Genomic DNA, 27,483 nt, shown 5'->3' on the forward strand with positions numbered 1-27,483 from the left:
GTCCAATAATTGGAGTAAACTGTCTAATCCAGAGTTGACTATATGAAGATTATATGATCCTATGTTAAAGATGAGAGATGAGAAGAGAGGAAGCCAAGAAGTGTGGATGCACATGGGTGTGATGTGACTATCTTCTAGTGAGCATCAAAGGAACGGGAATGTTCTTACTGTCTAGATTACTGGTTGCTGTTGCAGAAATCCAATTTAAGGAAGACAAGATATTCTTGTGATTAACTTTCTACTGAATTGCTTTAAGTGAAAACAGTCTGCCCAACAGAGAAGAGCAATAGCTTTGGTGTGATAGTAAATAGAACGATGCATCAGGGCAATGCATGGTTAGAGTCAGCGAGCTACATGGCAAGTCTGAATGTATAAATAGCAGCAATTAACATAAATCACCAGGCAGAGTACCTTAGAATAGGCAGTAGTGTTGATCCTCAAACATTCAGTAGAGATGCATTTCAAAGGAAAATTATTTTATATATTTTTAGATTATGAAATCTATGAATTATATCCTCATGTTTCTAAAGGCATATTATGTAAGAAATAACTTAAAGTAATGGTCAATATTTGAAGTCATTTCAATGAATTTATGAAGCTCAGTAAAGCAGGCTAAGTACCTATGATTTTGGTTTTTCAGATCTTTAATATATGCTCAACATTTTGTCTAAAAGATACATTTTCTAAATTATAAGTACTTATTTTGCAGTTAACTTTAATATTGATGTAACCAAAATGATAATTTCGGATTGTAGATGCTACCATTGTACCTACAGGACTGTAGTGAGACTCTACCATCCCCCAAATAGGTCACATTAAAAAGCACTTGATTGAATTACTTTAGTTTTAAAATTAGGTATTATTTTTTACATAGTATTTAAAGTACTTGAAGTTAGACACATTTTTTTTCCCTAAGGAAAAATATACTTACTAATATGGAATAAATCAGTGGCCCATGAAATATTTTACAGATCTGATTTCTGTACAAAAACTGAAGTTCTGTGTTATCTTAGAAGTAATATCACCATATCATAATGCCCAGTAGTCCTCATCTTTATATATTTTTCTTTTACTCTTCTAGGGTTAATCACATAATTCAGGATTAAAATACAGGAGCTTTCTTTTTTTTTTTTCCAGGAGCTTTCATTTTCATCTCCAGTTTTCTGACTGGCTCTTACCAATGCCACCCTGAACAAAAAGATCTCTATTTATAATAATAAATATTTACTGAGCTTCTATTATTTACGACTCTTCTAGGCTTAGATGTGAACAAAACAAACAAAATTCAAATGCCCTCATGAGTCTTAAATTAGTAGGTTAAGACCCATAGTAAACAAACAAATAATAATAAAAAGATAAGGTATGTTAGTTGTCAAGGAGTACTGTGGGGGGAAATTAAGGAAAAGCAATAGGTGGGGGGGGGGGGGCGAGTAAGGGAGTAAGGTGCCAAGAGGGAGCAGGAAAGTACCACTTGCCTATCTATTCTAATATTCAAAGTCCCTTCGCTAGGAAATTCTTGTCCCCAGCCAACCAAACACCAGCAGTTGGTTGATAATATTTCTTGTTTTGATTGTATTTTCTCTTTTCATTTATTCCAAAAAGTAGTCAGGCCCCTTGTGTTCCCATGTGTCAGGGGAGTTTTCTGTTGTGGAGATCAAAAGCAGAGCTTGCCTGTCCTCTGGACCCGAGTTCCTCGAGGGTGGGAAGGGTGGACTGGGGACAGAGAAGTCAGTGCCTCTGAGAGGGACAGGCAGGAGTGCTGAGCAGCTGAGCAGGGAAGAGATCCTTTCAGACTTGGAAGAGGACAAAAGTCTGTCAGTGTCCTGACAAGTGGCAGTCCCTCAGAGAAGAATAGCACCGTGTGGTGCACCCGGGGAGGTTGAACTCATGCCAATAAGTTCCCAACTTCCAAAAAACTTCTTTTGTCTAGGCGTGGCCATGAAGCTTTAGACCGCCTGACTTCAAGGGACTGGAACAGAGATGTTGCTATTCATGTAACCACTCTGGGTTGTAGAGTAATGATCTGTCTTCACTCTTCGGCCATCGTTAATTTCTGTCCAATTTATATGAACCTAGGGAAAGTAAGGGGTGGGCCCTCAAATGACTGAGATCAAATTTCTTATCCTTGTTGGATGCGGGCTGTTACATTGTATTTTATTTAGCAGAAATCAGTAATGGGACACTGCTTACACATTCAAGTTTGAGGCATAAGATTTATCCTGCTACAACTTCAGGTTATTGTTATCTTGATTAACTCTGAGGTGGAGAAGCAATCTTAAAATACAAAGCAACAAAAGATACGAATTTCTGATGGATTGCAGATTTCGTTCCTCTGGCCTTACTGGGTGGACCAACACATATATATTATTTTCCTTGACTTTGCCACTCCATGTTAGTATGTGGTGATAGCACAAATGTTATTCAATAAAATGGGACATTCAATTTCTTCCTCAAATCCTGGGAAATGTAAAAATGATATTAAGTCCTTTGCAGTCAGCCAATGCGCAATTGAAACAAGATCATATAGGACAGTAGTTTACAAACTTTTCAGTTTTGGACACAGCTAGGAATTTTCTCAGACATAGGGTATTATCTTCCCTGTCTAACCATCTATTAGTAGTCTCAAACCTCATCTTTACTCCAAATATTTACATGCTTATTCATCTACCAAGAATACATCTATCAAGAATCATCTTATTTACATTCATAAATTCACACAAATTTTTAGACTGTGTGTCTTCCTTCTCTTTCTATGATGACTTACTTTTCTCTTTCTATGATGATTACTTATTTCCCCTCCACCCTAAATGTAATAAACTGATTGAGAAAACTCAAGTTGCCAGAGTATTATAAACATAATGAAGGGCATGGTCTTCCTTCTTGGGATCATAGAATTTACTGGAATTTGAAGATGTCCAGTCCTTTCTATGATTTCATGTGAAACCATTGATCTTTATCCTTGACTTTATAAGCTTGTAGCACCTTGGAAGTTTGCTAAAGAGCTGCCTTTAAAATTTTCTTCTTAAGTATATTTGAAAACTTGTCTGTGTTTTGTTTTGTTTTGGGGTGGGAGATAATTTGAAAGTTCTAACATTATTAGATATACCCAGGTTTTACTGAAAGGCATGTCTTTAAGACTGTAAAAAATGAAGACAAAAATAATTAAATGTTGCAAAGGAGGGGCCAAAACTGACTTGGCAGCCCTTAGCCCAATTTATGCAAGGATATAAAAGGTTTGAGGTTGAACATACAGAAATTTCTTTGGAGAAAATAATGATATTCTGTGGCATTTTCCCTACACCTCCACACTCTCCATCTTGGGAAAAGGAAAGATGCTGATTTTCCTGTATGAGGGATTTTTTGAGAGCTTGATGTTGTACTCTGAAGCCTGAGCAACATAGCATACTGACATCCAGCTTTCCTCTGAAGAACCTACAGAGCGAGAGTATCTGGTTATCAGGTCTGGCGGGAGTGAAAAGAGCTAAAGGCACTGAGAATGGCCAGCATTCCCATGGTTTGGGGAGCAATGATGTAGGCAACCTGGGAAAAAGAATCGGGGGTCATTTTAGAAGGGTCCCCACCCAAGATGGCTTTCTGCTCCTTTGCAATCTAGGCAGAACAATGCAGAAAATTGGTAATGGGGTGGGAGATTGCAAGCAACCAGTTGAAAGAAAGACCTCCTCTGTCAAAGGGAGCTGTTCCTAATTGGTAGAAAACATTCTCCAAAAACCCACAAGGCACCCCATAATAAAAAACACTTTAAAATGAGAAAGCACCAACCCCAAATTGTTGTGGTAGCAGCCAAAAACATTTTTTTTTTGCAATTTCTTTTCCGTTCTCCACACCGAATCTTTTCAATCCCAGAGAACCCTGAAGATGTGGGGAGAGAGAGAAAAGCACATAGAGGAAAAGGAGGACCGCTTGAGCCTGAAGTATGCTCCTAGCTTGTGAAGGAGAGTAGCTCTAACTTAAGATGGAGTTTAGAATTTATCTCTTAATGTGCGAGTAGACATTTTAGTTTTTGAATTTCAGGGGACTAAATAACTCTGGGACATTTTATTATCTGAAAGTTACAAGGAAAGTCACAAGAGCTGCAGTAGGTTTCAGTCAAGGGTTAAGAAACCTCCAGATTCCAGTTGATAGAGTGAGTTTGAATGGCAGTTATTTTCTGCTTGAGTTTGAATCTTATTTTCAATACCATTTGGTTTTGAACAATTCCTTGTTAAATCTAAACTTAATTATCTTACTTGACTTTTGGCCGAAATGGTCAATGTAAATGTTTTCATGCCTTTAAGAGATAATTTTTGTTAAAAAAAAAAAAGGTTTTATTTCTTAAAAAAAGCAGGGTGGGGGGGACAATAGTTTTTGCCTTAGTTTGGGTTTATTCAAGACAGCATTGTATCCTTTGCTGAATTTTGTCCAAAATGTAAACCTTCAAGTTGAACATTTATCTCATTAAATACTATAGTATTTTTAAATTGAACCTAATCACAATGTTATTACTATAATTCATTCAAGCATGATGTTCATTCATCCTTCACAAACTTTGCCCTAGTAATTACTATATGCCTTTCCTTGGCATATTCCAGTTGAAACATGATAATGTCTTAAACAGCTTAGTTTATGAAGATGATAACAAATAAACATTTTTTTGGTAGCTTCTGCAGAAGATTTCTATTTAAGTAACTGTGAATCACTTTAGCATGTCTTGAAAAGTACACAAACTCATTCAACTGAAAAGTTGAATGTTTTAATTAGAGTTTTATTTTAATTAGAGAAGACATTGGTTGTTCAGGTAGGAAATTTGGGTTTTTAAAAGTATATAAGGTTACTATTATTATGTAATTGTCCTGGTAGAATTGCTAATGCAGTTAGCCAAAGAAAGAAGCAAAAGTACACATAAAGGAAAGAAAAAGAGCAAAATTACTTTTATTAGTAGATGATTGTTTACCTGGAAAAACCATGGAACTCAAATCAAAAAACTATTATAAACAATAAGAAAATTCAGTTATATGGCAGTTATAAAATTACTATAAAGAGGTAACCAGTGTGAAAATATGAAGGGATAAAAGTTCCCATTTATAATAGCAACAAAACATATATAATACACTGGAATAAGCTTAAGAAGCATGTGTAAGAGCTATATGAATAAAACTTGGCTACTAAGAGGCAGAAAATAAAACCTAAGTAAATGGAAAGATACAATCCTCTTCTTGGTTTAGAAAATTTAATGTGGAACAATGTCAATTCTCCCTAAATTAATTTTAAAGCAATCTCAGTTTTTAAAAAGGACTTAAGATGAGTGCTAAAATGCACAGGAAAATTAAATATAGAAGAGGGAGTTAGACCTATAAAATATAAAATTACAATAAAGTTCCAGTAGTTAAAGCAGTTCGGTTAAAAAAAAAAAGCGGGGGGGGGGGCGCCTGGGTGGCTCAGTTGTTAAGCGTCTGCCTTTGGCTCAGGTCATGATCCCAGGGTCCTGGGATCAAGCCCCGCATCGGGCTCCCTGCTCCAAGAGAAGCCTGCTTCTCCCTCTCCCACTCCCCCTACTTGTGTTCCCTCTCTCGCTGTGTCTCTCTCTCTCAAATAAATAAATAAAAAATCTTTAAAAAAAAAAGCAGTTCGGTACTAATAGTGATTCAACAGATAAAGATAACAATATAAACTCCAAAAACAGACTCCAGAGTACTTGGAAATATAGTTAGTGGTGAAGGTTATATTCAAATAATTAAAGTTGTATTATTTAATAAATTCTATGGGCACAAATAGCTAGCTACTTGGGAAAAAAAATAAAGTAGAAGCTATATGTCATACCTTGCATCCAAATTAGTGCTAGAAGGATGAAAGATTTAAATAAACAAAAATGACAATACAAATATCTAAAAGATAAACTGTCAACAGGAGAAGATATTTGCAATAAATGTAGCGAAGTATTACTTTTTTAATTTATAAAATTCTCTTATAAACCATTAAGAAAAAGACCAATATAATATGAACACAGGACTTGAACAATCATTCCATAGAAAAGAAAAATGCTTTTTAAAAATGTGAAAAATTGATGAATGAGTTGCGGGATCTAATGTACAGCATGGAGACTAAAGTTAATATTACTGTATTATAGACTTGCAAAAAAAGTAGATTTTAGATGTTCCCACTACATACACGCACACAAAAGTTATATGAGTTTATAGCGGTAGTAACTAACCCTATTTTGGTAATGACATGTATCCAATTATTATGTTGTGCTCTTAAATTTACATAGTTATATGTCAGTTATATCTCAAAGCTGGAAAAATATTAAAAATTTCTCATAATTACTAAATTTAAGAAATGAAAATGATAATAAAAAAGAAATACCATATTTCCCTTAAAATATTGACAAAGATCTAAAAGTTTGGTAACAGAAGTGTTTTCCAGGATGTGAGGAAACATACTGTTTATGGCATTGTAAATTGTGACCACCTCATTCAAGAGTGAATTCACAATAACTTCCAAAATTTAAAATATACATACTTCAAACCTTGAAATTCAACATCTAGGAATTTATTCCTCAGTACACTTTCACATGGGCAAAGTGACATATGGACAAATTTTTTTATTACAACATTGTTTCAAATTGCATAGTATTAAAAATAACCTAAATGTTCATTATTAGAGCATTTGTCAAATAAATAATGGTACATATATAGCACATGTGTGGATATATGTACATCTATTTCCTCATTCCTTTAGTTATCTCATCCAATTTTTTGGCTTTAAATACTATGTGTGTGGATGATTCCTAAATTTTATCTGCAGTTCCATTCTCTCTTCTGAATTCCCTTACCACAGTCCTCCTCAGTATCCCCACTTGGATGTCACAATAGACATCTCATACTCAACATATCTAAACTCTTGATCTTCCCCCACAAGTCTCACTTCCTTGACAGCCTTCTTCTCTATAGACAGCAAATTTTATCCTTCTACTAGCTCAGTCCAAAAGCCTTAAGAGTCATCCTCTCTTTCTCTCACAACCAGTTTTCAGTTGAGCAAAAATTCCTTTTGCTCTACCTTCATATTATGTACAGAATCCTACCACTTTTTACCACAGTGGCTGCTGCTATCCTGGTCGACACCACCATAATTTCTTGCCTAGATTATTGCAGTAGCTAGTCGTTTTATATCTGCATGCCCCTGTATAGTCTATTCTGGTCAAAACAATCAATGATTGTTTTAAAACATTGAATCAAATCAAATGTTATTCTTGCTCAGACCTGTGGAATGGCTCCCATTTTACTCAGAATAAAAGACAAATTCCCTACAATGGCCTGAAAGGACCTCCATGATCTGGCCCCTGTTAATTTTGTGACCTCATTCCCTATCACTTGCCTTCTTCATTCAGCCTCAGCCAGCTTGGCTTCTTCAAACATCTTAAATACACTTGTATTCTCCCATCTTAGAGTATTTTCTTCTCTGCTTGGAGTACTCTTTCTTGGGATAGCTATGTGGCTAACTCCCTGGCCTCTTTCAGGTTTTTGCTCAAATGTCACCTTTTCATGAGAGTTACCCTGACTACTTTATAGCCTTAACTTTTCTTTATTACATAGAACTTATAACCTCTTATAACATATTGTAGGCTTTATTGATTTATTATGCTTATTATCGATTGTCTGTTACACTGCCTAGAATCAATGTAAGCTTTTTTTCTTCAATGATAGATCCCAAGGGTTTAGAATATGTTGAATCAATCAATAAATGAAGCAATCTGCAAGACAAATTGAAAAACCCAGAAGTATATATAACTATTCACAACACTCTATAAAATGTGCTATATTTATATAAATGATATAAATGTTTGTAGATGCATAACCATCTCTGAAAGACTATAAAAGAAACTGGTAATAATGGGTACCTGTGGGAGAAACAATACCAGAGATGGGTAGGGAGGCACAGTCTACACTTTAGGATATGCACCTATCATTTCTTTAGTTGAAAAATACAATGCATAGCTGAGCCTAATTCCAGAATTCAAAATTCTTTATAAAGTCTTAATTTTTTTCTTTGAAGATGTTTAATTGTATCACCACTAGATGGCACATACTTACTGATAAATTCTCAAAGAATCCCAGACACAGATTTTTTTAAAAAGTGTTTTAGTTCCCCAAACTCACCAAAGTTTACTTTAGCTGTCTACAGTATTGGTTTTTCTGAAGAAACTTCTATTGGTTTTTCTGAAGAAACTTCCTTAACTTCAATTGTTTAGTGCCATATCAGTTTCTAGGCTATTTTTTACTAATTTCTTATTTAGCATCATTATAACATTTAAGTGGTAAGAATTATCTTAAATCTGCGGATACTAGCTTAGATATTCTTATAGTTTCTCACGTTTTTTGAATTGTATCTACCTATCTTTTCATCTTTTTCTATGAAATTAATGAATAAAATTTAAATACTCTGTGCACAAAAGTAGATTTAAAAAAATAGATTTTTGTTTGATTATATTGTTTGACTGCTTTTATATCAAATAAATCAGTGTCCAGAACAACATGCAATTTAACAACCACTTTCTGAATGCTTACATGATACACAATGAGATTAGGCAAATGGGTACTGTGGAGGACACAAAGATGAAATACTATTTATTGCCTCTATCTTCAGGACCTTTCATTTTATGGTGGGGTGGGGGCAGTTATGAATACAAATAATTATAATACAAGTCAGAATGTAGTAAATGATTAAAAGAAAATATTAAGTGTAATGGGAACACATAGCTTATATTAATTTGGGGATTCCAAGAATAAGGTGGAATTTGAAAAGAGCTTTAAATATATAGACAGTTTCGGGGCGCCTGGGTGGCTAAGTCATTAAGCGTGTGCCTTCGGCTCAGGTTATGATCCCAGGGTCCTGGGATCGAGCCCCGCATCGGGCTCCCTGCTCCGCGGGAAGCCTGCTTCTCCCTCTCCCACTCCCCCTGCTTGTGTTCCCTCTCTCACTGTGTTTCTGTCAAATAAATAAAATATTTAAATAAAATAAAAATAAAAATAAATAAATATATAGACAGTTTCATTCTCTGAATGAACTGAATATAGGTGTTACATAGATTTACATTTCTATATAAAGAGTCGAATTCTATATCTGAGATAAAGATATGATCATTATATGCAAGTGGTAAATACAGGATTATAGAATAAAAACCTGTATTCTTTTTTTTTTTTAAAGATTTTATTTATTTATTTGACAGAGAGAGACACAGCGAGAGAGAGAACACAAGCAGGGGGGGTGGGAGAGGGAGAAGCAGGCTCCCCGCAGAGCAGGGAGCCCGATGCGGGACTCGATCCCAGGACCCTGGGATCATGACCTGAGCTGAAGGCAGTCGCTTAACCAACTGAGCCACCCAGGTGCCCAAAAACCTGTATTCTTTTTGATGGTAAAATTTCCAGGAAGAAAATGGTGGTATGCATTTTATAAACTGTAACATTTAAAAGCATTATAAAAAACTTTTTAGGCAAATTCTGGGTGCCTGGTTCACTCAGTCAGTAGAGCATGCAGCTCTTGATCTTGGGGTTGTAAGTTCAAGCCCCAGCCAGATTGGGTATAGAGATTACTTAAAAATAAAATCTTTTAATTTTAGGCAAATTCTAAGATAACATTGGAAAAATTATTGAGCCAGTTGTCATTTTTAACATAGAGATTCTTTTACTCTTGTTTTTCTTTTCAAAATATTTTTAAAATTAATTTATATGTAGAAAAAGTACTGAATTCAAGTAGAATAACATTTATTGAGTGCATACTATGCCAGAAAACTGCTATCTATTATTTCATTTAATACTCATGAAACTTTATGATGTATATACTGTTATCCACATTTTACAGATGAAGAAATTGGGGTAAAAGTTTAAGGGACTTGTATGAATATGTCACCTGCCTGTCATAACACCAAAACTGGATGTGAATAGAATTAATTTTCTTACAGTAAGAAATTTGGCTTTTCACTTTTTACCACTTCACTATCATTGCTCTTAATAGAGAATCAAATTATTCTAACAAGATATATTAATACTGACTTGTTACTTTGGTGGACTTTTTTAAGTTTTTAAAGTGTGAGATGAATCATATTAAAATATTATCTAAGTGAATCAAGAATCTGACCCTTTGACTTTTAATGTACAAGATTTCCCCAACTTTGGTATACTCTAAAATAATAAAATAATAATCATATACCAAAGTCTAATATATGGTATAATGCTTAAGTCAGATTAATTCCAGCTCAACAGCTAAATCAAGTAGATATTAAAACAAAATTATATATTTAGAAATGAGTCTTATTATTTTTCTGTGTTTCTTTAGCCAGAAAAATGTAAGAAAAAGAAATGGTATAAAAGTGCACTACAAGAAGCCTACTTCCTCTATGGATATTCTCATGAGCAAAGACTGGAAATATGCCGCCTATCCAAACAGGGTATATGAACTTTATTATTCTTTACCACCCCAAAATGAGGATTTATTCAGATGCATGCTTTCCAAAATACATTTGCACATTTAAAAAAAAATCTCTTTTTCCCTTCATAAGAATATAATATATCGTTGTCCCCTGAAAAAATTTTTATATGGATTAATAGTATGTATTTTCCCCTTTGAAACTGTTTTAGTGACTAAACATACATTCTATTTAAATGCTTCTATCATCTTCTTTACCTTTAGACTATCTACGTTAAGTTCTCTTGTGTATTTCAAAGTATATATTTCAAAATTAGAAGCTGTGGCCTTAAAATATATTTCTGGGGTGAAACTTTCACTTGCATATGCTGCATTCTTTCAGAACAAAGTATTTTTCAAAATGTTTTATTTTTAAAGAAATTCAAGGCAGAGATAAAAACAATCTTCAACTTTTTTAATGAGGTGAAAAAATATGGTAAGATTTCAGGTCATTTTCAAAGAAAGTGCTCTTGAATCATAAATATTATGGTTTATAGATAGCTTTTTAAATGAATTCATCATAGGGATTATAGTAGGTAGGACACATTTTTAATTCTGAATAAGGTTGTCACATAAAAATAATGATTTTCGGGGTGCCTGGTGGCTCAGTCGTTAAGTGTCTGCCTTTGGCTCAGGTCATGATCCCAGGGTCCTGGGATTGAGCCCTGCATTGGGCTCCCTGCTCGGCAGGAAGCCTGCTTCTCCCTCTGCCTCTGCTACTCCCCTTACTTGTTCTCTCTCTGTGTCAAATAAATAAATAAAATCTTTAAAAAAATGGTTTTCAATAAACTTAAATATGTTCTTAGTGATAATAATTATCATCTTAATTACTAAAATGATCATCTTAAGTTTCAAAATAGATTATGGGAGGATCTGGCCTTTTAGTGCTGACTGAATTTTAAGAGTGACATCTTTTTCTTCATGGAATATAATATATATATATTTTTAAAACCTAGATGTGAAAATATTTTATTTGAGAAAAATTTAAATATTAACCCAGCTACCTAAGTTTAGATTTTAAAGGAAATAAGTAGATTTTAAAAGAGTGGAAAAGAATGACAAGCACATTACTCTGGTTTACTTTGAGACTGGGAAAAGAGACATTTATTACCGTAAATGTGATTTTATTCCTTGGGCTGAAAATATAATGTCTCTGTTTATTATCAGTAAAGGTTGAAGTCACTGTATTGTCACAAATACAATTTTATTCTTTTCACGGAGTGTATGTTTTTCTTGTGTAACCAAAATAAACTTTGAAGTATTTCGGCTTTTTTAGTGTTTTTAATATTCGTGTCTTGAAATAATATACTCAGTTATTTTTTAAAGTTATATTATAGCCATTTCACATTAGCAGTAGACACACTCTTTCAATAAATATGGAACTATGTCTCTGTCGTATGTGCTGCGTATTTATGTCTGTGTCCTTTGGCATTCTTGCTTGTCCAGAGACTATGGAGAGGGGTTTTTTCTCATTGGTTTTGCAGTAGACCATTTTCTTGTTGAAAGCCTGCTGACTTTTGCATGCAGAATTTGATGTAATTCAGTCTGATTATAGAGAGTCCTATGCCTAAAGAGATTCTTGTCCCCAAAGGAGCCAGAATGGAGGGGTACAAAGACACAGGAATTCAGTCTTTGCCATAATAGGCTCACTCACTTCATACTTACTCTTTACTATCTCCAAAATAGGCACTGTAATCCTTCCTTAGCTTCCAGGGTGAATTCTAGTACATATTCAGCTTCTTACTGTGTTCAAAAGTAACTTTGAGAGGTTATTAGCCATTATTCAGATATTTTACAAAAGGTGAGTAGCTTAGAGGCAAACAACTTATTTCATCCCAGCAACTTTGAGGATTTCTTTAACCCAAATGTCTTCTTCCAACCCAGAAATAAAGACTAGTAATTTCTTGGCCTAAATTCTTCCTACCCTACAGAAATTGGCACACTATTACGTTTGATGCAGCTCTTTCATTGTTGAAATCTGCAAGGTCAGTAAATGATATGTAAAAAATACAGACCCATTTCATATGGTAAGGGTATGTTTACTTTTATGAGAAACTGCCGAACTATCTTCCAAAGTAGCTGCATCATTTTTTCATTCCCACCAGAAATGAATGACAGTTCCTATTGCTCCACATACTTGTCAACATTTGGTGTTGTCAGTATTCTGGATTTGGGCCATTCTATTAGGTCTGCAGTGGTACCTCACTGATGTTTTCATTTGCAGTTCTCTAATGAAGTATGATGATGAACATCCTTTCATATGCTTATTTGCCATCTATAAATCTTCTTTGGAGAGGTGTCTGTTCACTGCCTGCTTTTTAATTCAATTGTTTATTTTCTTATTGTTGAGTTTTAAGAGTTCTTTGTATCTTTATAGCAGCATTGCCAACAATAGCCAAACTATGGAAAGAGCCCAAATGTGCATCTACTAATGAATGACTAAAGAAGGTGTGGTGTATATCTACAAGGGAATATTACTCAGCCATCAAAAAGAATGAAATCCTGTTATTTGCAGCGATGTGGATGGAACTAGAGCATGTTATGCTAAGCAAAATAAGTCAGTCAGAGAAAGACAACTATCATATGATCTCAATCATATGTGGAATTTAAGAAACAATACAGATGAATATATGGGAGGGGGGAAATGAGAGAGGGAGGGAAACAAACCATAAGAGACTCTTAACGATAGAGAACAAACTGAGGGTTGATAGAGGGAGGTGGGTGGGAGATGGGCAGATGGGTGATGGGGATTAATGAGGGCACCTGTTATGATGAGCACTGGGTGTTGTACATAAATGATGAATCACTGAATTCTACTCCTGATATCAATATTGCACTGTATGTTAACTAACTAGAATTTAAATAAAATCTGAAAAAAAAAAAAAAAGAGAGAGAAGCAAAAAAAAAAAAAAAGAGTTCTTTGTATATTTCAGATAACAGTCCTTTGTCATTTATTTTGTAAATACCTTTTCCCACTCTGGATTATCTTCTCATTCACTTGATAATATTCTTTGCAGAGTGGAAATTTTAATTTTAATGAAGTCCAGCTTATTATTTCTTTCATGGATCTTGCTTTTGATGCTATATCTAACGTCATCTGCATACCCTAGGTCATCTACATTTTCTCCTATGTTACCCTCTAGGAATTTTATAGTTTTACATTTTTCATTTAGATATGTGATTTTGAGTTAATTTTTGTGAAACGTGCAAGGTCTATATCTAGATCCATTTTTGTGACATGTAGATATCTATTTGTTCAACACCATTTGTTGAAAAACCATCTTTTCTCCATTATATTGTCTTTGTTCTTTTGTAAAATATCAGTTGACTATATTTATTGGGTCTGTTTCTGAGCTCTCTATTCTGTTCCACTGATCTGGTTTTTTTCATTCTTTTCCCAATATTACACTGCCATGATTGTTGTAGCTTTAGAATAAGTATTAAAGTCAGGTAGGGCCAAGTCCTCTGACTTTGTCCTTCAATATTGTGTTGGCTATTCTGCATCTTTGCCTCGTCATATGATCTTTAGATTGAGTTTGTTGATATCCACAAAATAACTTGTTGGGATTTTCATTGAGATTGCACTGAATCTATAGATCAAGTGGGGAAGAACTGACATCTTGACAATACTGAATCTTCTCATCCATAAATATGGAAAATACCCAGATTTGTTTAGGTCTTTGATTTTGTTCATCAGAGTTTTGTAGTTTTCTTCATATAATCTTGCCCATATTTTGTTAAATTTTCCTGAAGTATTTCACTTTGGGGGTACTAGTGTAAATGGTAATGTGTCTTTAATTTCAAATCCTACTTTTTCATTGCTGGTAAATAGGAAACTGATTGACTTTTGTGTGTTAACCTTGTGCTCTGCAACCTTGCTATAATCACTTATTTGTTCCAGGAGTATTTTTTTAATTCTTTTTTGGATTTTCTACATAGATAATCATGTCATCATAGTTTTGTTTCTTCTCAATCTATACCTTTCATTTCCTTTCTTTTTTTTTCTTATTGCATTAGCTAGGAGTTTCAGTACAAAATTAAAGAGTGGTGAGGTGGGAACATCTTTGACTTATTCCTAGTCTTAGTGGGAAAGCTTTGAGTTTCTCACCATTAAGTATGATGTTAGCTGTAGGATTTTTGTAGATTCTCCTTATCAAATTGAGGAAATTTCCCTCTATTCCTAGTTTGCTGAGAGTTTTTATCATGAATGGGTGTTAGATTTTGTCAAGTGCTTTATGTGCATCTGTTGATCTGATCATGTGACTTTTTTAACCTGTTGATGTGACAGATTACATTAATTGATTTTGAATATTGAATCAGCCTTGTATACCTCAGATAAACCTCACTTGTTTATGGTATATAATTCTTTTTATACATTGTTGGATTTAATTTGTAATATTTTATTGAGGATTTTTGCATCTATATTCATGAGAGAAATCGGTCTGTAGTTTTCTTGTACTTTTTGTGGTTTTGGTATACTGGCTTGGGTGAATGAATTAGGAAGTATTCCCTCTGCTTCTATCTTCTGGAAGAGTTTATAGAGAATTGGTATAGTTTGTTCCTTAAATGTTTGATAAAAATCACCAATGAACCTATCTGGGCTTCATGCTTTCTGTTTTGGAAGGTTATTATATTGATTCAATTTTATAAAAAGATATAAATTGTTTATTCTTGTGTGACTTTTGGCAGATTGTGTCTTTTAAGGAATTGGTCCATTTCATCTAGGGTATCAGATTTGTGGGCATAGTTATTCACAGCATTTCTTATTATCCTTTTAATATCTTGGGATCTGTAATGATGCCCTCTCTTTCATTTTTGATAGTTTTCTCTCTTTTTTCCTCAGACTGGCTAGAGTCTTCTTGATTTTATTGATCTTTTTAAAGAAACAGTTTTTGGTTTTATTTCCTCTATTAATTTCCTGTTTTTTATTTTAATGATTTCTGCTCTAATTTTTATTTCTTGTGTTTACTTCATATTTAACTTGCTTTTCCTTTTCTAGTTTCCTAAGATGGAAACTTAGCTTATTGATTTTAGGTCTTTGTTCTTTCATAATATTTGCATTTATAAATTCCCCTCTAAGTACTGCTTTCACTGTGTCTTACAAATTTTGATAAATTGTATTTTCATTTTCATTTAGTTCAAAATATTTTAAATTTTCTCTTAAGATTTCTTCTTTGACCTATATGCTATTTTGGAATGCGTTGTTTAATCTCCAAGTATTTGGGGGTTTTCTAGTTATCTCAGTTTTTCAATTCTAGTTTAATTCTACTGTGGTCTGAGAGCAAACTATTATATGATATCTATTTTTAAAAATGAGTTAGGGTATATTTTATGGCCCAGAACATAGTCTATCTTGGTAAATGTTCCAAGTGAGCATGAGAAGAATGTATATTCTGCTGTTGCTGGATGAAGTAGTCTATAGATGTAGATTATATTCAGTTGATTCATGGTGTTGAGTTCAACTACAGTAGTTTCCTTTTATCTGCACTTTTGCTTTCCATGGCTTCAGTTATTCGTGGTCAGCCATGGTCTGGAAGCAGATGATCCTCCTTTGATGGATTGTTGGAAGGTCAATAGTAGTCTAATTCTATGTCACAATGCTCGTGTCATTTGCCTCACTTCATCTCATCATGTAGGCATTTTATGTCACATCTTAACAAGAAGGATGAGTATAGTACAATAAGATATTTTGAGAGAGTAAGGGACCACATTCACATAACTTTTGTTACAGTATATTGTTATAATTGTTCTTTTCATTAGTTATTGTTAATCTCTGCCTAATTTGTAAATTAAACTTTATCATAACTATGTATGTATAGGAAAAACAGTACATATAGGGGTTTATTACTATCCATGGTTTCAGGCATCCACTGGGGGTCTTGGAACATATCCCCCACAGATACAGGGGAACTACTTCATGTCATTAGTGATTTTCTGCTTGCTGGACCTGTTCATTTCTGCTGAAGTTTCCAATTATAATAGTGAGTTCATCTATTTCTCCTTGAGTTCTGTCAATTTTTGTGTTACATGCCTTGACACTGTGTTGTTAGACACATTCGTATTAATAATCATTATGTCTTCCTGGAGTAATGATGACTTTGTTATTAGGTAATGCTCCTCTTTATCCCTGATAACTTTCCTTGCTCTGAAGCCAGCTCTGTCTGAAATTAATGTAGCTACTCCTAATACAAAGATTCTTGTTGGTCTGTTCATTAAGAAATCAAATGACAAAGCAGAAAATGCAGAAATTGTATATCTTAGTAAGATGTAACTTAATATTTGACAATAACTTCATATTTAACACACCTATTAAAATGATTATGTGAAAAAAAAGAAATTAATGTAGCTACTCCTATTAAAATAGCTTTATTTTGATTGGTGTTAACATGGTATATCCTTCTGTATCTTTTTACTTTTAACCTCTATGTGTCTTTATGTATATATTTTTTTTAAGATTTTATTTATTCATTGAGACACAGAGATACAGAGAGAGAGCATGAGCAGGTGGAGACGGACAGGGAGAAGCAAGGTCCCCGCTGAGCCAGGGGCCCGATGTGGGATTCAATCCCAGGACCCTGGGATCATGACCTGAGCCGAAGGCAGATGCCCAACCATCTGAGCCACCCAGATGCCCCTATGTATCTTTATATTTTAAACTGAGTTTTATTTTGGTTTTTTTAGACAGCATATAACCACTCCACTCTGACAGTCTTTGTTTTTTAATTGGTATATTTAGACCATTGAAATTTAAAGTGGTTATTGATAGAGTTGGATTAATAGCTACCATATGTGTTACTGTTTTCTATCTGTTTTCCTTTTTCTTTGTTCCTTTTTCTTTCACTTTTTCTGCCTTTTGTGTTTTTGTTTGTTTGTTTGTTTAGAGGCGGAGAGAGAGACAGGGGTGGAGAGGCAGAGGGAGAGGGAAAGAGAGAATCTTAAGCATGGAGCCTGATATCACAACCCAGGGATCATGACCTGAGCCAAAATCAGGAGTCAAATACTTAACCGACTGAGCCACCTAGTCACCTCACCTTTTTGTGGGTTTTTTCCTCCACCTTTTTGGTTTTAATTGAGTATTTTATATGATTTTATTTCCTCTCTTAGCATATCAATTATGCTTTCTTTTTAACTTTTTTTAGGGAAAAAAAGTTTTAGGAAAATGGTTTTCCTAAATTGAACATATTGTTGCTATTATTATTTTGAACAAATTGTTTTCAGTTAAAGAATAAGACAATTTAAAGTTTATATTTTACCTTCACTTAGCCATTCTCTGATGCTCTTCCTTTCTTTATGTCAATCCAAGTTTCTGCTCTACATCATTTTCCTTCTCTTTTAATATTTCTTGCAGTGTAAGTCTACTGGTAACAAATCAATTTCTCCAATTCTCTCAAGTATATAACCGTTTATTTTTGAAGGACAGAATTGTAATTTGGTGTTTTTTCTCTTACCACTAATTATTTCACTCCACTCTCCTCTTGCTTGCATGGTTTCTGAGCGGAATTGAATGAAATTCTTGTCTTTGCTCCTTTATTGATAAGGCACCTCCTACCACCAGGCTTCTTTCAACAATTTTACTTTATCTTTGATTTTCTATCTTTAGCTTTTATCCTGCTTATTGTTCTCTGGGCTTCCTCGATCTTGATTTGGTGTCTGACATTGATTTGGGGGAATGTCTCAGTCATTATTGCTTCAAATATCTCTCCGTTCCTTTGTCTATTTCTTCTCCTTCTTGTATTTCCATTACACATATATTATCCTTTTGTGGATTTCCCATAGATCTTGAATATTCTGGTTTTTTTTCCAGTCTTTTTTTCTCTTTGCTTTTCAGTTTTAGAAGTTTCTATTAATACATCATCAAGCACACAGATTCTTTCCTCAGCTGTGTCCAGTCTACTGATGAAACTATCAAAGGTATTTTTCATTTCTGTTACAGCATTTTTAAACTCCAGCATTTCTTTTTTTATTATTATTTCTTAGAATTTCTATCTCTCTGGGGCACCTGGGTGGCTCAGTCAGTTAAGCGTCTGCCTTTGGCTTGGGTCATGGTCTCAGGGTCCTGAAATAGAGCCCCGCATTGGGCTCCCTGTTCAATGGGGAGGTTGCTTCTCCCTCTCTTTCCACCTCTGCTCCCACCCCACTTGTGCTCAAGCTCGCTCTCTCTCTCAAATAAATAAAATCTTTAAAAAAAAAATTTCCATCTCTCTGCTTCCAGTACCCATTTGTTCCTGAATGTTGCCTACTTTTAACACTAGAGCCTTAGTATATTCAACATAGTTGTTTTAAATTCACAGTCTGATCATCCAACATCTCTGACATATATAGGTCTGTTTTTGATGCTTACTCTGTCACTTCAAATTGTTTTTGCCTTTTAGTATGCCTCGTAATTTTTTGCAGAAAGGCAAACATGATGTACCAGGTAGAAGGAACTGTGGTAAATAGGCCTTTAGTAGTGTAGTGGTAAGGCATGTGGGGCTAGGGAGGGCAGTCTCTAGCTCTATGCTTAGGTCTCAGTCCTGGGCTTTGAGCTGCACAAGTGCTTCTCATTCTTTTTAGATTTGTTCCCTTCCCGCTAATTGGTTAGGCTCTAAAAAAACCACAATAGGTGAGGCTCTGGTAAAATAGTTTATCTTGAGGGCAAACTGCTAAGAACTGAATGCCCTGGCATATTTCAAAATGGTTACTTTTTTTTTCCTCCACTGAGGAAGCACAAAGGTATTTTTCTCCAGTCTTCACTGTGAGAACCTGATAGAGCTCGTGTAGGTAAACTCAACAAAAGTGTGCTTGCCTCCTGCATGACTGGGTCCCCCTAGAATTTCTCTCTCTCAGCTTGTTCACACTGAGGCTCCAGCAATTCGTCAATTACAGTTCAGGTGTTCCTACCCCAGCGCTAGTTCCTGTGAAGGTTTCTGCTCCATTAAGTTGTGATTCTTTGTATTCACCTGTCTCTCCAAATTTGGGGGCAGTGGTTTGCCCTGTGACCTCACTTCTCTAAGGGATCTAAGAAGAGTTATTGATTTTCAATTTGTTCAGCTTTTTATTTGTTGTGAGGATGGAATGTGACTTCTAAGCTCTTTACATGCCAGATAGGAAAGTGGACCTATCCTCTACCTTTTTAAGAAAATGCTTTCTTTCAGCTGTCATTTCTAAAGAAGCATAGACTGACAGATTTTCTGAGGCCATAAATGGACGGGCTTTAAAAATATATGTCTTAAAAAAAAAGAAGCCATTGATTTATGTTAATATTTGTACTCCTCTCTAAAATGCTTATAAATAAAAAATTTTTAACATCTGTTATGAGTCATGAGGCATAACCACCTCTATTGACTTGGAACATTTTCATTTTCTACCTGCCACTCCTCTTTCGCACTTTAAAACTATGATGTGGATATAGCCCAGAAGTGGAGTAAAGGCCCTTTTAATTATCCAAATCTACATTTCCTGTTAACTGCTTTTCACTCTGTGTGAGGGTCCCTACATGCAGAGATTTCTGAAGGGAGGAAATTAAACTTTTCTCACTAGGGAAAATTCAGCTCTTAGAAAGTGTTTAATGTTGAAGTTGAACATGGATTTACTGTTATTAATAGAAAAATTGCTAATGATTGTAATGTTTCTCAGCATTACATCAGACTTTCTCCCTTTGGCAAATCCCTTTGAAAATCAGAGTCGTTGTTGATACTCCCCAAAACACTTCTATGTTGCACCAGGTTGTGCAACTTTTCAACATAAAAAGTTCCTTGAACAGCAGTTTGGCTATTTCTGTTCGCAATTGTCTCCCTACTGGAAATTTTACATAAGAATAATGTACATGTCGAGGAGAATTTGTATTCTTTTTTTATTAACTCTCAGTATATGATCAGGGTCCATTGGATCCAGTTTTAGTTTTTGAGTTTCCTTTTTGTGCAGTTTTAACTATGGGTACAGGTTGATATTTCATCATGGCTTTTATTGTTATTAGCGATTTTCAAAAGAGAAAAGAGAAAAAAATTTTAGATACAATAGAATTTATTCTATCTTGTAATTATCATCAGGGCCCTTTTAGAAATTTGAAATAATTATGGAATTTCAATAATCTTTGCTCTTTTATCATTACTTATCAGTTTATTTCCAACTATGTTAAAAAGACTAAAACAAATTATTTAAATGGGAGAATGATAGAATCACTTAACAAGATGATACAGTAGTAAAATGTGTCATCACTAAACTATTTTCACTAGTATTCCAAAGATTAGCTCTCTCTCTCTGTCTCTCTCTCTCTCTCACGCGCAAACACACATACACACATCCCTAGAATGTCTTTATTAGCTAAAATGAAAGAGAACATTGTTGATAATCTATTAGCTACCAGACATTGTTTTAGGAACTTTATATAATATTCTATTATTTGAATCTCATAATATACCAATAAGATAATAATTAATTACTCCTGGTTTATCAATAAAGAAACTAAAGGCCTGAGAACATATACAGTGTTTTATACCTTACACTGTCTAGCATAGTAACTTATACCATGTAAATATTATATGTATTTTAACCAATAAATTATATTAGTTTGTTCAAGTAAAATGTATATTTCAGATCCATATAAGATTTTGAATAAAATACATGTACATTTTTAATTATTAAAAAAATATTGAGCACCTACTTTATATAAAACATGGTCCCTGTCTTTAAGGCACATTCTAGTTTTGCAGAGTGCTTAGACATATATAGAACTAACCATAATACAAGGAGGAAAGTTCTGTGTCCTGGGATGCTGTGGTTTTGCAACAGAGATGGTTATTTCTCCTAGGTGGAGGAATCATCTGTGATGGTGAATGGTCTTGTAAATTCATCAGTGGGAAGAAAAAGGGTATTCCAGAGGAAGGGATTATTCCAAGCACACAGCTGAACATAGGAAAGAGGGCAATTTATATGTGGCCAGCTAATTATAAGTATAAATATAATAACCTGCTTCTCTGGATTTCTGTGTTTTATGCCATAATTTGTTTCTTACTGCAAAGTTTGCTTTTAGATAGCAAGCATTTATATACTCTTATATTCATGGATATTTATTCTTTTTGTTAGTTTTACATGTTCATTGTGAATTATAGTCCTATATTGATAAATTTAATTTCTTTTTTCTTTTTTAAAAAATTTTATTTATTTATTTGACAGAGAGAGAGACAGAGAGATAAGGAATACAAGCAGGGGGAGTGGGAGAGGGAGAGGGAGAAGCAGGCTTCCCATGGAGCAGGGAGCCCAATGCGGGGCTCGATCCCAGGACCCTGGGATCATGACCTGAGCCGAAGGAAGACGCTTAACGACTGAGCCACCCAGGCGCCCCGATAAATTTAATTTCTATGTGTTCTTCTTTAACATTAAATGTAATCCTAAAACCTTAATACTAATGTCCATAGCTCTATTCGTTTTTCATTACCATAATATTAAGGTTAATAAAACAAATGTATGAGTAAATATTTATGTACAATTCATGTAATTGGGATTCAACATTGAACCCATAAAAATCCAATTATTAATTGTTATTGCCAGTAATTTTTACTAATTCACACACAGGTTTGCATATATCAAAATAAAATCTTAAAATAATTTTCTGTATTCTATTTGGTTGTAGTCCTCTTTTTTGTTGAGTGTTACATAGGGATCCCACATGGAGGCAGCAGACATAAAGATTAGAGACTTGCCATCAGATGGGTCTGGCCCCACTGCATGGCCTCAGGCATGGTACTTAGCCTCAACTTTCTTGGCTGTGAAATGGTGATGGACTACATACTTTGCAAGATTATCATGAAGTTTAAATAAGATATTGTCTATGTAAAGTCTTTATCCCATGTCTGGCATGGAGTGGATGTTCAAGTAGAGATCGCTGGGATTTCATTCCAGATCCCATATACTTGAGAGTACATAAGCTTACCAGAACCTAGAATAAGATACTCTAGATTCTAACTCGAGAACATCTACCTAATTAGATTTAAGGGAGGAGGTTTGTCAAATAAGTATATGAATCCCTAATACTATTACTTTGGATTATTTTGTTCTACTCTGGGAAGTTGAGTTTGTTAGCATTTTGATCAAAGAACCATTAAAAACACATATTACAGTATGAGAAAAGTAGAAAATTCTAATTGTATAACGTTGCACTTATTTAAACAGGAGTGTAGGCATTTTTTTGAAACAGCCATACTTCATTATCTTACAGATAAATCCAAGGCAGATGGCAAAGTTGCTGTGGTAGCCAAGAAAAGGGTAAGATCATGTTTCATTATATAAAATATGCAGACTTCAAATTCCATTTGATTAAAGCTATTTTTAAAAGAAAATTGAATTAATATTTAAAAGCAAAATGACATATAATGAGTTTTTTCTTCTAAATGTTGGTTGAGTATGTGTTTCCGTTCTCAGGTTGACACTAGAAATTTAGTATTTATGACTACTTATATCAGTGTTATAGAATTATTAGAAATTAGAACAGTAGAAAAATTTAAAGTTAACAAGTTAGCAATTGCTTTTATTTACATTGTATTTCACATACAAAACTCTCATATACTAAAATATTTTTTGTGTACCATGTTATTGGAATGTGTGCAATCTCGTGGAAAATTTAAATAATTAAAATCCACAGCTTAATATGGACTTTACCTTGAAGTTGAGAATAAGATCAGCCATTTATATCAATCTAAACCTAGATTTTTTTAAATAAAATTTGTAAAGTCAATAGCATTTTAAAAGAATTTTAAAAATTTAACACGTCATTCTGTGTATTGTATGCAGGGAGATGTTTAACTATTGTCAAAACTATGATTGGGATAGGATGAATCTTGACATTCTCCTCAGGTGACAGTATTCTTAACAGGACGGTACTTAAAAAGAGAAAGACCCAATGCTTAAATTAAATTCTTTTAGACAAATAATATATTGATGTCATAAGAAAAAGAATTGTGATTGAAAGGAGAGCCTATCCCTCTAGTATTTCCTGTGTTGAATGGTGGGGTTGGTGCAGGGTGGGCCCAGGGAAGGTTGAATGTAACCTGGCAGAACAGAAAAAATGTTGGTCACAAACCTACAGATGGACAGGCAACAAGGTAAGCATCATTTTTGTATTCTGATTATGTATATATCATGAGTCCTTTTATTTTTGTATTATTTATTTATTTTTATCATGAGTCCTTTTAAAATCTGATTTTGTTTTACCCTTTTGCTTTTTGACTCGTAAAAGTAATCTGTACTTTTCACTGGCTAAATAATGTTGTTGCACCTTTGCAGAGAGGAATTCCATATCATAGAAGACAAGGTTGCCTCTTAAAAGGAAAGGAAATAGTACTTATGTGTATGTCTGACCATTTAGACAGGAACGTGTGGGCTAGTGCACGATTGTTAATGTGGGTGGAATTGTTTATTTTAGTCTCTGCTAAAGGATATTTAGAATCAAAAAAGATAAAGATAATAACTAACATTTCTATATATTGTTTTATTGTTACCAGTGATTCTCAATGGATATGGTACTACTGTCTCTAGGACAGTGCTATTTAAAGTGTGGTCCGTGGACCAGAGCTAATCTGTGAACTATTTATTATTGGTCTGCAATGAGATAAGAGCAAAAAATGACAGGAACCATTTAGAAACTTGTATAGTAATTCAACAGAGTCATTTTTGTCTGTTGAGTGTAATGATAAAATGGAACTTATATTTTGTATTTATTTTCTATTTCACTTTTTTCCTAGTAACTTATTTTTAATTGTATAGAAGTATAGATCTTGGGCATACTGGGGGAAGAACTGATCCTTTAACACAGATAATTTGAGAGACACTTCCCTATGTGTCTTGGAATGTGTTAGGAATTTGTAGAAGTGTCTTGGGCTACAGGGGTTTGGGGAAATACAGGGCTTTTTGTTGAGCAAAGGTAAGGAAACTAGCTATCTTGCAATGCATGGAACAAACTGTATCACAAAAAGTCATGCATTTGGCATGACTTTTGAATGTGCTGCTAGACTCAACAAACTATAAATATACAGTTGACCCTTGAACAACACAGGGTTGGAGCACTGACTGCTGCAGTCAAAAGCCCATGTATAACATTTGACTCCCCGACAACTTAACTACTAATAACCTATTGTCAACTGAAAGCCGTAATAAAAACATAAACAATTAACACATATTTTGTATGTTATATGTATTATATACTGTATTCTTACAATAAAGTAAGCTAAAGAAAAAGAAATGTTAAAATCATAAGGAAGAGAATATACATATACAATACTGTACTGTAAAAAATCTGTGTGTAAGTGGATCTGTGCAGTTCAAACCTGTGTTGTTCAAGGGTCAACTGTTAATTGTGTAGTGATTTAATACAAAATAATACTGAAGTATAACATGTTAGACAAAAAGCCAAGGAATTTAGAAGCCTTATTATAGAGCAGGAAACTGAAATGGAATAAACACACTGTTCTCGAAATTATTGAATAATTTACTTATTTTCTATTCAACATATTGGAACATATTTAACTACATATTTAGCTGTAAAGAGTAGAAGTGCAATTACTGAGATACCATGGAAAACATTTACAAATCTGAAACAAGAAATCTGAGATGCCTTTTAACAGTCTTAAAATCAAATATTACTAAATTGACAGATAAATGTATTGATCTCTTTGAATTTCAAAAAATAAGCATTAGAAAGATTTCATAGTATTGCTACCCTTTATATATTTGTAACACTTTAGAATAATGCTAAGAAATCTGTTACAAATACTACAGATTGAAATTATTTTTAGATAGTCTGTTGTTTTCCAATCTTACTTTGATACTGTCCCCAAAGTCTACCTTAAAATTATTTATTACATCTTATGTAATAAATTGCTTCTTTTTGTAATTTATTATCAAGATTATCAAGATAGTCTTCCTTGGGGCACCTGGGTGGCTCAGTTGATTGGGTGTCCAACTCTTGATTTCAGCTCAAGTCATGATCTTAGGGTGGTGAGGTTGAGCCCCGTGTCAGCCTCCGCACTCAACATGGAATCTGCTTGAGATTCTCTCTCTCTCCCTCTGCCCCTCTTCCCACTTGCACTCTCTCTTTCCTGTCTCTCTCTAAATAATTAAATAAAATCTTAAAAAAAAAAGACATTCTTCCTCACGTATTAAAAGTTATGGTCAAATTATTTTCAAGTACTAGAGACTGAATGTGACCCTGATGTGTTGTGGGATTTCTGTGATATCTGGTTACTAGGTCATCTCATGTCATAGCACACAGAGAATTATTTCCCCTATAGGGAATTATTTTGCCAAACTCATTTGGGAGAATATAATACTTCTCATTTTCTATGCTTGGGCAATCTATAATTTATTTTGGAATATTATCTCTCTTTCAATGAAGATTAGTTTCTTTTCTTTCATTATATAAAATGTCTGATCTGTTACTACTTAACTTAAAAGTAATTTCACATCCTTGCCAACACCTGTTGTTTATTCTCTTGTTGGGAATGCAAACTGGTGGAACCACTCTAGATAACAGTATGGTGATTCCTCAAAATGTTAAAAATAGAACTACCCTACCATCCAGCAATTGCACTGCTAGGTATTTACCCAAATGATACAAAAATATAGATTCAAAGGAACACATGCACCCTGATGTTTATGGCAGCATTATCAACAATAGCCAAACTATGGAGGAGTCCAAATGTCCATCAACTGATGAATGAATGAAGAAGATGTGGCATGCATATATGTTATATTATTGTGTATATATATATATATATTGGAATATGTTTATACTCCAATAATACTGTAGTATAACATGTTAGACAAAAAGCCGTATTTCAGAATGATCTCACTCATATGTGGCATTTAAGAAAGAAAACAGATAAACATATGGGAAGGGGAAAAGAAAAAAAGGAGAGAGGGAATCAAGCAATAGAAGACTCTTAATGATAGAAAACAAACCGAGGGTTGATGGAGGGAGGTGGGTGCTGGATGGGCTAGATGGGTGAAGGGTATTAGGAGGGCACTTGTTATGATGAGTCCTGGGTGTTGTATGTAAGTGATGAATCACTGAATTCTACTCCTGAAACCAATATTGCACTGTATGTTAACTACCTAAAACTTAAATAAATAAAAAAAGGAAATGCAGATACTTTCCTACAGTCTAGAAGTCAGATATGTAAATTAATAAGAATAATAAAAGAATGAATGAAGTATGGGGCACCTGGGTGGCTCAGTTGGTTAAGTGCCTGCCTTCAGCTCAGGTCATGATCCCAAGGTCCTGGGATAGAGCACTGCATTGGGCTCCCTGCTCAGCAGGGAGTCTGCTTTTCCCTCTCCCTATGCCCCTCCTCCCCCACTCATGCTCTCTCTCATTCTCTCTCTTAAATAAATAAATAAAATATTTTTTAAAAAAGAATGAGTGAAGTATGTCCACAATAAAGTTATAAGTAAAAAAAAAAAAAAAAAGTAGTTTCTGTTCTTATGTCCACCACTACTTCTGTTGGTACATTTTTCTATAGACCAGTACAGATTGACTTTATCCAAACTTATTTATTCATGATAAGGATGACTGGCATTTATCTTACTGATTATGTCTTCAAATGTAGTTTTCTCCAGCATACACATATAGAAATGCATTTTTATTTTATTATAAATATATTTTATTTCTCTTTTATATTACAGTTATAGTATTTTGAAATTATTCATGTAGTCAGATATATTAATTATGTTACAGGCTACAATTGCTGTAACAAGGAGACTCCAAATTACAGGGAGTCCTACAAGACAGAAGTTTATCTGTCTCTTTATTGTATACCTGACCAAATGTGGGCCAATGATCCAGGGTTGGAAGAGGCTTTGCCCCACAAGATCATTTAGACTCCCAAGTTTTTTCTGTTTTATTGTTATGCCAACCCCCAGATTGGTCCTAATCAATATGGTCAAAAGGTGATTGCATTATCACATCTACATTCTGGCCCATGAAAAGAGGTAAAGTGGAAGAGGAGTGCAAACAATTAGGTGAACAAGAAAACATGAACTTGAAGCTGCATA

General features: G+C 34.1%; 1 protein-coding gene across 2 annotated transcripts in view; it reads left to right on the forward strand.

Moving 5' to 3' along the window:
- LOC123862956 (RNA-binding motif, single-stranded-interacting protein 3) overlaps positions 1-27,483 on the forward strand; it is a 1,542,535-nt gene that overhangs the window by 83,860 nt on the left and 1,431,192 nt on the right. For both annotated transcript variants that reach the window (XM_064588878.1, XM_045903918.3), the window contains exons 5-6: positions 10,330-10,441; positions 22,655-22,701. In XM_064588878.1, the coding sequence (XP_064444948.1) occupies positions 10,330-10,441; positions 22,655-22,701 (159 nt within the window). The remainder of the gene's footprint in view (positions 1-10,329; positions 10,442-22,654; positions 22,702-27,483) is intronic.

The sequence above is a fragment of the Mirounga angustirostris genome, unplaced genomic scaffold (assembly GCF_029215605.1).
Source record: "Mirounga angustirostris isolate CCGP_5_RB_7025 unplaced genomic scaffold, mMirAng1.0.hap1 SCAF_1, whole genome shotgun sequence".
Lineage (NCBI taxonomy): Eukaryota > Metazoa > Chordata > Mammalia > Carnivora > Phocidae > Mirounga > Mirounga angustirostris.